Source organism: Phalaenopsis equestris, unplaced genomic scaffold, assembly GCF_001263595.1.
Source record: "Phalaenopsis equestris unplaced genomic scaffold, ASM126359v1 Scaffold000002, whole genome shotgun sequence".
Lineage (NCBI taxonomy): Eukaryota > Viridiplantae > Streptophyta > Magnoliopsida > Asparagales > Orchidaceae > Phalaenopsis > Phalaenopsis equestris.
The window spans coordinates 28,002,576-28,018,908 of NW_018164444.1; the positions used below are offsets into that span (position 1 = coordinate 28,002,576).

Sequence of the window (16,333 nt, forward strand, 5' to 3'; positions counted from 1 at the left end):
ATATATTATATATATTTTTATTATGATAAACTATATTAGGCTTAAAATTAATTAGTTTTCTACTTTCTTTCAAAATAATTGGTACAAGACCTAGTAATTTATATTGGTTGAGCTAGTAAGGATTTTAAGAGTTTTATTGCCCACATCGAAGTAAGTAATTGCTATTTATTAAAAGAAAAACATATCATTGGTTGTTTGAGGTGTTATCCTTGCTATTTATATTAGATTCCTAGTTAATTGTAGTTTTTCGATTCATACCCTTTAAATTATATTTAGTATACAAAAAAATGGTCTGCACAATTGAGGGTCAGACGATCAAAAGGCCACCCATGTCGACCAAGGACACATCCACACCAATGACTGGTCAAAGGTCTAACACCCAACAACCTCACAACTATCAATGTAAAGCTCTCTCAACAGCTTCCTCAAAGATCTCTGAAGGATCACCAAGGAACAATAATCAGGCTAGTCGACCGATCGACTACCATACTTAAAACTGACTGACTTCCCAGAGCGAAGGCCGGCCGATGTCCAGACAAAAAAGTCGATCGACGCAAGCTTAGTCGACCGGTCCAAGGACTTGATAAGTAGAAGTTCAGACACACTAAAAGACAAATAGCATAGTAAAGTGGTTTTGAATACAAAAAGGTGCCACATAAGTTGTAACAGACATATTAAAGCAAAAGCAAACATGTAATTTTACACTCTGGCCATCAAACTTCTATAATTAGGGAATCTATAGCATATGACGGGTTTTTACCCTTTTGGAAATTTTATGCCCTTCTCTCTAGACTCATCTTCTATAGTGAGAACTCTCTCCCCTTCTCTGTAACCGCCAGTTGCAAAATATAAGATGGGTCATAGAGCTTGAGAATACCTCATTCGCCCATACAATGCACGTTTTTGTGCACTCTCTAATTCTCTCTCCCTCGTTGTCTCTCTCTACCACTTCCTCATAGTTCCCACCACTCTAATCCTTGGAAATGCATCACAAGGCAATCTGGATTTTATATATATATATACACACATATACATACACATACATACACACAATAACGACAACAACAAGCCTTTATCCCACAAAGTGAGGTCAGCTACATAAATTTTTTTTCTCCATTTTGTCATATTGAGTGTCATATCTTCATTTAATTCTAACAAATTAAGCTCATTTTTTATGCAATATGCCCAAGTCTTTTTAGGTCTAGCTTTGTCTTTCCAAACATAAATCAAATCTAAAACATCTAGTCTCCTAATTGAATCATCAGATGGTTGATGTTTAATGTGACCAAACCATCTAGGACAACTCTCTCTAATCTTATCCACCACTGGAGCTACTCAAACCCTATCATGAATCCACAGAAATATTCATTTCACATTTTGTCAGATATATTCATTTCACATTTTGTCTTTAAATGTCAAGCCACTCATCTACCTAATCATTCTCAACTCAGCAACACTTAACTTAGTTTTATGCTTATCTATTAAAGGCCAACATTCTACGCCATAAAGCATTGTAGGTCTCACTACCATCTTATAAAATTTTTCTTTCTATCTAAGCGGTACTTTTCTATCACACACTAGGTCTGATGCATTTCTCCACTTCAATCAACCAACTTAAATTCTACTAATAACATCCTTAGCTATATCAACATCACTTTGAACAATAGACCCGATATATCTAAAACGTTCACATCTTTTAATGATTTGATTATCTATAGTTACAACTCTCTCACTAGAGCTACTCAAACCTAAATTACATTCCATGTATTCAATTATATTTCTACTCAAAAAAAGGCCTTTAGACTCCAATGTAGCCACCAAAATTCAAGTTTTTTCTGAACTCTTTCTCTAGTCTTATCTACAAGAAGGATATCATCAACGAAAAACATACACTAAGGTACATCCTCCTGTAAATGTCAAGTAAGTGCATCCATACTTAGAGAATTCATAACTAAAGCTAAAAGATAAGAGCTTAAAATCGATCCCTGATGTAATCCAACTACAAGAGAAAAATAATTGGTCAATCCTTCTTCTATTTGAACATAAGTAACAGCTCTAGCATACATATCCTTAATGACTTGAATATAGATCATATCAACACCTGTCCTCTCTAAACTCTCTAAAGGATTTCTTTTGGAACCTTATCGTAAGCTTTTTATAAACAAAATCATATGCTAAAAAAAATCTAATAATGTTCTACCTTCTTCATTAATCACTACAAAACTGTAGCCTCAATGAATATTTCTAAAATCTTCTACCACTCTACCAACATGTCTATTTAAATCTTCTCTAATAAAAAATTCTTTCTTTAATAGATATCATTTGTATAAATTCTTTTAAGTCATCCCAAAATTTTTCTTTAGAACCTATATCTAAACTTACTTGAGGAGCATAAGCACTTAAAATATGAAATCTCTTAGTACCAACACCAATCTTAAAAGTTATAATTTTATCTCTAATTATATTAATTTTTACAACATTATCTTTTGAACTCTTATCTATAATTAACACTACACCATTTCTAGTATGACTCCTACCTGAATACCAAAATTTAAAACCCAAGCAATCAATCCCCTTAGCCTTTTCTCCAACTAATTTAGTTTTATTAATGCATAATATATTTATCTTCTTATGAATCATAATATCAATTAATCTCATTAATTTACCTGTGCGAATACTTGTATTCTAAGATCCTATCTTAATATTATTTTCATGGACCAACTTACTTACCTGAATCAGGTCGTAATGTGGAAATTTATGTTAATTTGACACTACACTCGGTCGTCGATGTAGCGGTCCTTGCACACAATTCATTGTAGTTAGGTCATATAGTGCTCACTTACTGAGATGCCCTAACATTTTCATAAGGATTTAAATAATTAATTTCATGATTTCTTAATAATGATTATGGACCAGCTAACACAACCCTCTACTTTTTCAAATTCCCTTAGAAAATTTGAACAAAAGTATTTTTTTTCGGGGTTTTTATATAAGTGAAAGAAAAAATACCTAATAAAGGAAAAATTATTCCATACGAATGCATGCGGTGTCCGATCTTCACTGCTCATTAGGGCTGTCAATTTGGCTCGTTGTTCGCGAACAGCTTGTGTTCGGCTCATTAAGTAGCTCGTGTTCGACTCGTTCGTTAAGCCTAACGAGCATTTTTTAAGCTCGAAGTGTAAACGAGCCTAACACGAACAACAGTTTGTTCGCTCGTGTTCGGAAATGGCTCGAAAAAAATATATATATATAACTTTTTATATAACAATGTATTACATATATTATTTATATAATAATATATTATATATATTAATGTCTAAGTTTTAATCATAATATTTCATGTGGCAATGTGGTTAGTATATTCTTTTGTATAGATTTGATCCAGGTTCGAATCTCACACTTGACATCTATTTTTCTCAATTTTAGTTTAACGAGCCAATTTCGAGCCGAACACGCACACGAACACAAATATTTTAATTGAGCCGAACACGAACACACTGTTCGCGAGTCAATTTCAAACACAAGCCGATTTCAAACACGAGCTATTTCGAACGAGCCGAACACGAGCCAAGCTCATCACCATAAATATGTATTTTTATGGGCTCCATTTTTTTTTTTTTTTAAGACCCACGGAAATACATATTAAATATGATGAGAGGGTGAGATCGGACACGAAATGGTGTTCGTATGAAATTATTTTAAAAGGATTGAAGAGTTAAGAGAGAAGTTCGCAACCGCATCATCACTTCTGACTGCCGGAAAGTTATTGGAGAAACAAATCTATATGCCGCGCATTTCCTTCGAGTAGTTTGACTTTGTTAGGCCGGCTACGGGGAGGACGCGTTCGAATTCCTCCAACTGGACGAATCCGCTGTGATGGACATCGCCGACGGAGATCATGACGACAATGCCATTCATGTCAGAGGCAACAGGAAAGCAGGAGAAGGATACGATTATGAAGGTTTTATCTGCTGCTCTGATGAGGTTTGGGTTTTTTTCGATCTTTCACATTCTGAATGATTCGAATGCCATTCAAAAGGCTGGAACGGAGGAAGGTCCTGGCGATATGAAAATGGCGAATATCACTATTCCGGTAGAAGCACTTCATCTGCAAAACGAAGGATGGGCATTTTCTCGACATTCCCGGTGAGCCGCACTCTCAATGGAAGCCACATCCATTGGAGAACGGACATTCAAGCTTGGAGAGCATCATCCCCTTCTCCATTTGATATCCGATAGCAACTCCCGTCCTATTTTGGGCGGCTTGCTCGCTAGTCACCAAAAACTCCCATCTGTGGCACTCTCTACTCTCTCCCATTTTTCCATTTTTCTCTGGTTCCGCTACTCTCCGCGCAGCAAATATACATAAGCGTTCTCTTCATGTCTCCGTTTGTTTTTTCATTATTTTCTTTTTTGGCGTGCATCTTCACCGTGAAGATATTAAACGCATGTAATATGTTTTCCTGTCCGCGCGACTTCCTTCTACCTATGCCTCGTTTCTCTCCTAACCGAGTAGCTCGCCGCCTCTCTCTTCCGCTTTCGCACAGTTACTTGCTCGATCGTCTTAGTCCCAGTGCCGGCACCAACTGCCAGCTACTGATCCTCTATTATTCTATCCGCCTGCACGCAGCCCTCATTTCCATGGTTCTCTACCTCTATGCAGCGGATTCACACTCTTACCCGCTACTCTCCAGACCGAAACTCTCTTCCACATAACCCTTCACCCACTGTTGGCCCATCTCGACGTTGCCGCTTCAAGTTAATTTCGTTCGTCAGAGGTCTACTCTCAGCTGTTATGAGGAAACTTAGCAAGTCCGAGGAGAAGGGATCTGGAAGTGCTACTCGGCACCATCAAACACGTGGAGAAGAGTTTTGGATGTGCTACTCGGCACCATCAAGCACGTGGAGAAGAGCTGTGACTCAATCTTTATGTGCGACTCGAGAACGAAGTCTGAGTTATGTAAGCATATATTATTCGACCTTCTTAAGGGAAAACTGGATATTGAGGTGAGAATCAAGTGTAGGGGTTTTTTTTTGTATGATTTTGATTTCAAGCTGTTGTATGGTGTTCACCATTACACTTCAAAGGGGCCGCGGGGAGGAGGTAAGTTTTTAGCTCTGGTGAATTTCAAGATTTATTTTAAACTTGCTGCAAAGGAAAAATAAAAATGTGAAATCAATGGAAAATTCAAACCAGATCTTAATTCTAAGCAGCCAATGACTCCTATGGAGATGTTGAAATTCATAATAATGCGGAATAAATTGGAATAATTCGTTCGTTTCATTGATATGAACGGGGGTATAAATAACCATTACAAAAATCCTATAATAAGAAGAAATAATAAAAAGAAAACGATATGAAAGGAAAGATATATAACATGATATCTTCAATAATTAATTCATATTAATTGATATTAATTATTAGAAGATATAAGAAATAACATAAAATAGAAAAACAAATAATTCCTAATATAAGGAAATAAATATAAAATATGAAAGAAAATATCTTCTTATTCTAAGGAAATAATTTATCTCTCCTATTATAATTCTAAAAACTCTCTCTCAAGTTTGGAATGTATGTTAATAATTTCTAATTTGTTGACTAGTGAATAAAAAATGATCGTTTGAATTATCGAATTTGTTAGATTCAGGGTTGACTGAATTTTGAGTTTTGTTTGCCATGTGTTTCGGCGTAGAAGAGAGATTCAGACTTGACTGAATTTGTTAGATTCAAACTTGGCTGAAGTTTGAGTTTTCTCTGTCATATATTTCAGCGTAGAAGAGAGATTCAAACTTGACTGAATTTTGAGTTTTGCAAGGAAATAGACAACCTACAGCAAAACTAACTTTTAGTTGATCATGGTTGTCGTTTGCTGCAGAGAAAACATGTAAATCACACCCAGTAAATTCTGCTGACAAAGAAAACAACAGAAGAAAGGGCGGCTGAAAACAGAGCTCCCCTGACGCTTGGGTCAAGGAAGAAAAAAATACTGCATGAGAAAGGACCGGCTGGAAACGCAGCTCCCCCAGCGCTTGGGCAGGGAAGAAAAAAATAATGCAGGACAAATGGCCCGCTAGAAATGCAGTTTCCTCTGACGCTTGGGGAGGGAAGAAAAAAAATACTGTAGGAGAAAGGGTTGGCGATGGATTTTGCCTGCATTGTTCGATCCACGACAGTGTATCTTCGGCGAGATGATGATGAGGTGGGTGATGTCATCACTAGTGCTGCCCTGGCCGGAGTCCCATCACTGGTGCCAACATAAGAGGATACAATGCAACAAGTTTTTGAATGGTTTGTGGTGATGTTTGACCAAGCTCCAAAGCATGTTACTATCATGGTTTCTTGGGAGCCGTGTACTGAAGTGAAGTAAAATCCTCTGATTTTATGAAAGTCCTCGAAAAAGGAGAATCCTCCAAAACATCAACCCGTGCATTTCCAGGCGATGGCGGTGGCAACAAGCTTCTAGTCGGATCCGAAAAGTTAGGAGTGTGATGCAGATGGTTCCTCCCCATCATTGGTTGCGGTATGCTGACAAGAAGTCTCTGATTGCAATCTATCATGCAAGGCAGCCGCGTAGGAGACGCCGAGAACCGAGGCGAGAGCCGATACTCCTCAAAATTGAAGCTACTATTCCTATGACCAGATTTGTATCCATTGAAATCTCTTCGTTGAACACGATTAATCGGTGAAATCGATAACTTGGGTGAAAACCTACGGTGCGTAAGGGGGCTAACATAGCCCTTGTGAAGGCTACGACTCGATCTATATAGTTCATCATATCGATACTTGGGGCAATTGTTATAGTAAGTTCGTCATGCAAAATTCAGATTTCTGCACGACGGATTCTGGCATATGCAGTCACCTTCCCTTGGTGACAAATTTGGATCATTTTTGTGGACAAACTCTCCTCCATACGAGAACATTATATGTGTGGTTGAACCGATCCCTCTCGTGTATGGTTTGCCGCCCCTCTCAAAGGTAGGGGTGAGAAGTCGCGAAACCTGCCACCTCCTCCTCTCCCTCGCATTCCACGACCTGAATGTGGTCCGCGAGGGTGCCTAAAATCTGGTTCAAAATAACCATCATCCACCCATGCGGCGGTGAAATAAAACCTAGACGTTGTATGTGCCCTAGATCATTCAGAAACCTTTGAGATCGTGGATGGAACGCCAACGGGGAGCCGTGATGTCGAAGACCAATAGCATAACCACGACGTTGTAGACCAAGTTGGGGCGCACGGTGGCGGAGTCCGTTGGGAAACCTCCGACGATGCAGCGACGAGTAGCCCCCACGGCATCATCTGTACGATGGAGAATCACGGGGATGAACATCTTGCAGAGAATTAAGTCAGCGCTGATGCGGCGGGGAACTGCGATGGAGATCATTGGTGTCATATCCGATTTCAAGATCACTCTCTCCGCCATTGCTGGTTGGAGGCTTGACGACCATGCTGTTGAGGTTGACGCCGATGCGTGGACCCGGAGATGGCGATAGGGATAGTGCCTCTGGTTCGAACTCCGAGGCAGCATCGAGATCGAATTCACGGGAGCGCATCTTTATGATTCTTTCCATGGCTTCTGTAACCTAGCGAGGTGGCGGGGAACTAGAGATTTTGAGAAGAAGAAAAAAAATCATTGTTTCAAATATCAAGATGAGTGTCCCTCCCTTCCTGCACAGAGGATGACAGGAAGGGAGTTCGTCAATTCTCTAAGGAAGACTGGTGGCTAGAGTACGAAATTAGGCTCTGATACCATGTTTAAATTCAAAATAATGCAGAATAAAGTAAAATATTTAATTGTTTCATTGATATGAACGGGGGTATAAATAATCCTTACAAGAATCCTATACTAGGAAAAAAATAATAAAAAATAGACGATATGAAAGGAAAGATATATCACCTAATATCTCTAATAATTAATTCTTATTCTTATTAATTATTAAGAAATATAAAAAATAACATAAAATAGGAAAACGAATAGTTTTTAATTTAAGAAAATAAATATAAAAAAGGAAAGGAAATATCTCCTTATTCTAAGGAAATAATTTATTTTCTAAGGAAATAATTTATTCCAACTTCTTATAAAAATAAATTATTCTCTATTATAATTCTTAACAAGAGAGATGATGATCAGTTCAACCCAGACACAGGGAATCTCGGTAGCGTGGGGAAGCCGACTATCCTACAACATGCTTATGAGAAGGAAAGGGAAAGGAGATTCATCCTACGATGTGAGTTTGTGTTTCCAACTACTTGGATGTGAGTTGTCACTGTAGTTGGAAGAGTAATTGGAAGAATGGTATAAAAACAAATGAGAACTCCATCACATGGCGAAATATAAGTACCCATGTTTGTGATACGAAAGGAAAAGTTTGTTGTATTTTTTTATATTTTTGTACTAATATCAAAGAAATGCATGATTTTTTAAGTGTGACAATTTTATGTCCTGCTCATCATGTTGATGACGTGAAAGAATTATATTATAAATGTGTATATTTCAAATGACTTTGATCGGATACCCTATGGATCAAAGCGATTATGAGCAAGACTCGAGCTATCAATTAGAATAAATGAAGACATCCCAAGGATAGGACCTTACTGAGCCACCAACCAGAGGCCAACCAACTCAAAAGACGGACGAATAAAAGTTCGAACACTTATTAGTTGACTGACCCAAATGGTAGACAAATCAGAAAATTGAATAACTCTAAAGTAGCTGAACAAGAAAAAACAACCCAGAAATCGCTGAGTCACGAGTTTATCAACTCGGGAATTGTTCAGGAAGGAATCGATTGGTCGAATTTTGAAACATGGAGGGTGACTGCACAACAGAGAGCCAATTGATAGGTAGTCGGTCTATTAAAAATCAATAAGGGTGAAATTGTCATTTCACAGTATCTTTTAGACCCCTATATAAATATAAGAATGTTAAATGAAAAAATAACTATGGGAATTATAGACAAAAATTCTAAATTCCTTAAACATTTTACATTTTCTCTCTCTCTCTCTCTCTCCTTTTACGCTTTATTCTTTGGGTGTGATTTACGAATAAATTTGGGATCAACATCTTAAACAGTGTTGTGAGCATAACATTATGCCACAAATAAGAATAGAAGTAACTCAAGGAGAATAAATCCAATGTTCGGAAACCATAAACAACATGGACTGCACTTGAGAGTTCGTAAAACAACAAATTAACGTGCTTAAAGACCAAGTGATGGAAGCCATCAAAGGCGCGCTAACCAGAAAGTTCCCCACTGTCATAACTAATAACATCCCATCTGTTGTGGGGATGGAGCTTAATTGTCTTGGAGCAGCATTGGAAGGGACTGAAGTCTAGCGCCAGCAGCGGAAGTCCTGTGCCAAACCAGGCACCTCAAAGCCTGTGGGCACCCCAGAGCCCTGTTCCTAACGGGAGTCCAGCAAGTACCCGCTTTAGTGACAAGAACTCTGCAGAACAAAGCACTTAGAATTCCAGTGCCTAGTAGGGGCACAACTGCACTGTGGAACGCTTGTTTGCTTGTTCGGAAATAGAGACGCCAGAAGCTTGGTGCTCTGGACGGGAGATCCAACGCCCAGTAGAATGAATGCAGATAGAGTGCATGGAAAAACAGTGCTCAAGAGTGGCGCCCCAGCGCCATGAGCAGTTTCTCTTTCGGGATTCATGTTCTCAACTTATATACCAGGAAGTTAGGTAACTCTCAGCACTGTGTGAAACAAGAGCTGGACAGTGCAGGTGGTGCAACGAGTTCCATGTTAGATTTTTGTGGATTACTCTTGTGTGATCGATAGAGAAGTGTTCGTGAGTTCCAGGCTTGTGAAGGGAAACTGTGAGCGATATAATCTGCAACTTTTCTCCTCATTTCATAGTGAAATTTTGGTGTGGTATAGATTTGTGGTTTTTCTTATTTTCAATTTTTTCACATTAAATCTGTGTTTTCTGGATTTCTTATTTGTGTTTTTTTTGTTCAATTGTTTTGTTTCAGATCTCTCCAATCTGTGTTTTTCAAGATATGATTTAGTTGTGAATTGATTGAATCCCATTTTTACATTCCAATAAGTAGTAACAAAGAGGGTTATTCTGAAGATCTTTGATTTGAGTGGGAGCAGTGGTTGATGAAGTGAGGTATAAGGTGAAGGAGTTCAATGGTTCGAACTTTCCTTTGTGAAAACTACAAGTTGAAGTTTTGTTATATATAAAAAAAATTATATTTGCCTTTAGAAGGTATCACCAAAAAATCTGAATCGATAACTCTGGAAGAAAGGGAATTACTTGATCGAGCAATCCTAAATTTAATCTGTCTTTAACTTTTCTCGTCTTTTGCTTTCAATATAACTAATGATAAAACTACAGCGGATCTCATGGCAACATTGATAACTCTGGAAGAAAGGGAATTACTTGATCGAGCAATCTTAAATTTAATCCGTCCTTAACTTTTCTTGTCTTTTGCTTTCAATATAACTAATGATAAAACTACAGCGGATCTCATGGCAACATTGACGATGATGTATGAGAAGCTTTTAACTTCAAATAAACTTTTTGTTTATGAAGAAATTCTTCAGCATGAAAATGGTATAAGAGAGTTCGGTAGCTGAATATTTGAATAATTTCAAAATTGTGACAAACTAATTGTGTTCTATGGGCATTTAGTTTGATGCTGAGATTAGAAGACTATTAATTCTATCTTTATTGCCTAACAAGGGAGATTGACTAGTTATGGCAGTGAGTAACTCTTCAAGTAGGATGAACTTAAACTTTGATTACATCATTACATTAGTGCTGAATGAAGAAGTTCGCAAGAATGCGAGCTGCAAAACTTCAAATTCTGCATTGAAAGTTGAAAACAGAGAAATGAATCTTGGTAAGAATACAAGATGAGATAGATTTAATAGGAAAGAAACGTCCAGGTTAGGAAAAGAAAATAATAGAGATGAATGCTAGAATTGCGGTAAGAAAGATCATTTCAAAAAGGATTATAAAGCTCCGAAGAAGATTGGCGATGGAAGTCAAGACAAAAATTTCTATAAATATCTCCACGGGCAAAATCCAATGTGATTCCCTAGTTTTGGATCTTGGATAATAGATTTTTTTATGCATGTCCCAACAAATAGGTGTTTAAAAACTACACTCAGAGTGATCTAGGGAATGTGTATTTAAGAGATAAAGTCTTGCAGTATTGTAATAAAGGATGATGTTGATATTAAATTGTTAAATTGAACAGTCTAGAAACTCAGTGAAGCTAGACATGCTTCAAGTTAGAATAGAAATTAGATCTCGGTGAGCCAGCTTGAAAGGTTCAGAAATTTGACTATTTTTACAAGTGATTCGTGAAAGGTGACTGAAGGCAATGGTGTTGGCTCAAATCAATATTGAAAGCACTCTTTATCTAATCAATGAGATGACAGAATCTATTGATGTGGATGGAACAATGGTTGATGTGTGTCTTTGGCACCGCATACTTGGTTATATGAGTGAGAATGTAAAAAGTCCCTACTTTTAAAAACAAGCTTCTTAGTATAAAATCTATAGATTTTCATTTCTGTGAGGACCATGCATATGACAAACAAAAGAAAATTTCTTTCTTCAAAGGTTGGTCAATTATGAAATTCAAGAAATTGGAGTTAGTGCATACTGATGTATGACGTCCTAATCTAGTTCAGTTCATTTAGGATTCTCAATATTTTGTCACTTTCATTGATGATCGCTCTAGAAAATTATGAGTTTATTTCTTAAAATAGAAATCTGATGTATTTGGGGTGTTAAAAAGTGGAAGACAATGGTGGAAAATAAGACAGACTTGTTGAAGTGTCTCAAATTAGATAATAATAGCGAGTATCATGATCAGATGTTTAAGAGTAATTGAGCTTCAGAAGGGATCAAAAATGAGTTCACTTTTTTAAAAACATCATAGCAGAATTTTGCTGCTAAGAGCATGAATAAGATCCAACAATTTGCATATAATTTTGATTAACTATAATTAAGAGTTCATTATAATGTAGACATTGTTGACTCTATCTTAATTATAGATGATCGAGTTTAACAATTTAGAGTTATGATTATACTTGTAGAAATCATGTTAAAAGATTATATTTTTATTCTTTTAATTAAAAAATGTTAAATTTTAATGATGGTCGTGTTGAAAAAGAATCTCAATTGAATGGGTCTATTTTTAAAATTCAAAACTTTCAAATTTCGTATACCGACATTTTAAATGCAAAACCCCAATGATGATCTCGTTGTTGTAAAATCTCAGTCGGAGGTTTTATTTTTTAAAATGCATCAAATTCTAATATAAATCTTTTTGTGCTCAAATTAGGATAAAATGTAAAATGGTAAGAAAAATATAAAAGTCAAAATATTCAAATTAAATATATCATTTAAAAAGGAAAAAACATATTTCATCCACCCTCCACATTAATCTCTTGACAATTTTATAATTAATTGAGGCTCATAAATAGTGAATTTCATATCAAATATATAAAAAAAGTTCTATATTCACACTTTAAATAATATACACTAACAAGAATGTGGCTCGAGCCCTTTGCTAGCATAGTTTGACCCAATGGTTTGACAAATATATTGGTTACGATTAGAGCCACCTAGTTTAGTGGTTAACTAGATAGTTTGACCTATAATCCCACTATATTATAGTCATGATTAAAAAACATTTGTTCTTCAATGGCTTCATATCCTTTGAATTATAAATGATATGATACATTTTGTTGGGCATCAAGCCCTCTTTTAGCTCAGATTGATTTGGATTTATCCATTTAGGCAAACATTCACCTTTAATCTACAAGATGCCTATAAATTAAGCAACTCATGACTGTTGATAAAGATCTTTTTATCAAATTGGGTCGATCATATCTTCTCTGAGTAAACAGACCAGAGTTCATGACAACTCGAGATAATGTAACCATGAGATTTTGATTTGGATTGTCATCATTTGCCCATTGTCCGTTCTAAGCTTACCATGATAAATTTCACAATCTAAAAATGATAATTGCTACTATTATATGTTGGAAATTTAGTGTCGAATGACTAATCTTAGTTGAAAGTGCTCTTTAATTATTGAGAGTGGTAATTAACCACAAGGACTGGTGCTTATGAAAAATCTCAAATCTCAGATCTTTAGTAATTTTTCACTTTAAATGCATGTATCTCTTTTGAAGAAATTTGAGGTGGCATGCTAGCAAACACATGCATCTCTCTTTATGTATCTCTTTTGAAGCTTTGTACAAATTTGATCTTGCTATTGTCATGAACGTAGGTGAATATCATAAAATCATATAAATTTATTTCTTGAGTTTGAGATCTTTGATGTTTATTCTCTCATTCTTATTTAAATTTTATTCAAAATGTTCTCATTTTTCTAATAGAAGGTTCAGGCGTAGCTGCATGGTTGTGTAGGAGAGTGGGAAAATGGGGGGAGGGCAAGGGGAGTACTCCTGTGTAAGAGGAGTTGCAATGTAATAAGATAGAGGAAGAGGGCGAGAGTAGACATCATTACTCATTGCCTATGAGTGGGCACAGAGTATGTGGAGAAACAGCATGGTCTAGGCCATGCATGAGGGGAAGGAAAGACTTTTTAACGAGAGCGAGAAAAATGTGAGGGAGCCAGAATGAATTGGCAGAGCAGATGGGCTGGCTTTTGCATGGGTTTGGTTTTTTTTTTAATTTTTTTTACTTTTTCAGTTTTAGCTTCGCAAAAACAATTTTTTGAACTTGCTTGGTCCCCAAAAATTTTGTATGTTATGTGGAAGCATTCTTAGCCCAGAAGGAAGGAACCTTGGCTTGTTTCGATGATATTATGGGGGTACCATGAGAACATAAAGATAACTCTTCTAGGCTCTCACATTTAGATACAATTTCTACAAACTAAAATTCTGGAAATGCTATCCTAATTATTCTAAAATCAACTTTGATACATGAAACTAGATTTTACCTTAATAGATTATCTATGCATTTAAAAAAGAATCTGCAGGAACTTTTGCGTCTACAAAATATAATAAACCAAACCAAAAGGTTTCATCTCCTGCTATTGCTCTTATAAGATTGTAATAGCTGGGTAGTAACTTAGGATAATTAGACTATTCATTTGGCTTCTGATCACAAAGTGACTGATCTTCAAGTTGGTTCTACTAAAATTTGTTTTGGTCTATAATCCAATTTCAGTTTCCATAAAATATACCGTTGTAGTCACCTAAATGTTTTTATATATATCTCCATCTAATTAATTCCAATAGTTCATGCATTTATTTTGCAGGCTTTTGACTTATTTGATCTTAAATGCGATGGTGTAATCGATTTTGAGGAGTTTGTTAGATCCCTCAGTGTCTTCCATCCAAACACATCACAAGATGAAAAAATTGCATGTATGGAGTTTTTTTTTCTTGACTTCAGATTGTTATTTTTTGACCCTTGTTCCAATATTTCTCTTCGAAACCACTTCATTCGATTCTGTAAAACATCATGTTTTATTTTTTAAAATTTTTAAACTTCTGCATATACCGTAGTAAAATCCTTCCAACATTTTTTTTTTAAGATGGATGTGACTCCAACAATTTTTAAGTTATTTTGATCGATGAATTACTATCTTTCATCTTCTGCGCTTAGATCATGTTGGTGTGGTTTGTTTTTTATGTAGTTGCTTTCCGATTATATGACTTGAGGAGCACTGGTTTTATTGAGCGTGAAGAGGTAAATTTTCAATCATTTTGTTATTTCTAAGAATCAATACTTTACCGTAATTTTGTTCATAGACTTGAAGTCTTTATAATAAACATCCATTTAATGCTAAATCTTTGGCATTTCACTGGTTATTTTTTGATTATTTGGTCATTCAAGTAGAATAATCTTTTGGCATTTCACTGTTTTGACAGTTAAAGGAGTTGGTTCTTGCTTTTTTAAATGAATCAAATTTGTATCTTTCTGATGATATTGTTGATACAATTGTTGATCAGGTCAGAAAGATTACTTTTTTTTTCTTTTTAAGTTGTTTTTTTATCACCTTATTTTTTTTATTTATATAATCATATGCATCTTTATAAATGTTCTCATATTTATTTTCTTTAATAGACGTTCAAGCTGGTAGATGCTAACTCTGATGGAAAGATAGATCCCATTGAATGGAAGGAATTTGTACTTAAAAATCCATCTCTTCTCAAGAATATGACTCTTCCATATTTGAAGTAAGCTGCCTTCATGTACTACTCAAGTTGGTGATCTGTTTAATTTGCTTTTTTACCGAATAACAGCTCATGACTAGCTCTTAAGAACAACTTGTTTTATTGGCTAGATATTGCATTTAAAAGCATGATTTTACATATTCAGTAATGAGTTTTTTTTACTAATTTGTCGCTTTAAATGCATGTGTTTGCTAGCATGCCACCTCAAATTTTTTTATTATAGATTTAACTATTAATCTATTAAATCTTACAAAGATTAAGTTCTAAATGAGAAAATTCACCTTAATTATGCCACAACCCAGTTTGAATAAAATCATCAAAGATCAACCCAGCCTATGAGCATAATCGAGCTAAGCCAGTTTGGTTCAACTTGAACTTTCAGGCTAAAGATTCTGTCTAAACTCGACTATTGATTAGATCAAGTTAATAATCTATATTTATGCCGACTATGCTGATAGAATATGTTTTCATAGCTATTTATGCAAGCTCGATGCTATCTCACTCATTCCAATGTGTCTTACATATTTTTTGTTTGGGAAAAGCATTCTTCTGAGAGCAATGATGATTACGAGCATGGAAAAATAATTTGCAAGAAGAATGCCATACAAAATATGAGATTTTACACGATTCGCTAACCTATGTTTAAGATTGCATAGAAAGATAAATGTCCGCTTCCAATAGTCACATCTTTTTTTTATCTCACTATTATATCACATCTCTTTCTCAACCTCTTGCTTATTCTTTCTTCAAACTGGTGTATGTATCCTACACTTTTTATGCTCATTGGATATAGATAGAGCAACTAACTCCTATTTTGTCCAATTTCACTTGTTACTAGCATTTGTGGCAGTTGTTAATTTTCTTTTGAGAGGGCCTCCAACTTCCAATAGTCACATTTATCAAGCAGAGGTGACAATGTAGAGTATAAGTATCAAAGATTAACACAATGTAAGTACAAATATCAAAGATTCACACAGAGAGAGGTGCATGATTCTTGTTCAATGCTCGATGAAATGGCCAAGAGAAGATATTCATCTGGGCTCAAAATGGGTGCTGAAGAGTTTTTAGAGTAGCTTGGTCTAGTGACATACACCCACAGTGTGATTATCAAGTCAGATTTGTTCAGAGACTGAATACAAGAAGAC

At 35.7% G+C, this 16,333-nt stretch overlaps 1 protein-coding gene across 2 annotated transcripts in view; it reads left to right on the forward strand.

The window, feature by feature from the left end:
• Positions 1-3,743: 3,743 nt before the first annotated feature.
• The window catches only part of LOC110027173 (calcineurin B-like protein 7), an 18,284-nt gene continuing 5,694 nt past the window's right edge, over positions 3,744-16,333 (forward strand). The window contains exons 1-5 of one of the 2 annotated variants that reach the window (XM_020728492.1): positions 3,744-4,960; positions 14,267-14,375; positions 14,648-14,700; positions 14,883-14,963; positions 15,079-15,191. In XM_020728492.1, the coding sequence (XP_020584151.1) occupies positions 4,658-4,960; positions 14,267-14,375; positions 14,648-14,700; positions 14,883-14,963; positions 15,079-15,191 (659 nt within the window). In that variant the 5' untranslated portion in view covers positions 3,744-4,657. The remainder of the gene's footprint in view (positions 4,961-14,266; positions 14,376-14,647; positions 14,701-14,882; positions 14,964-15,078; positions 15,192-16,333) is intronic. The other variant, XM_020728499.1, reaches the window with a different exon arrangement.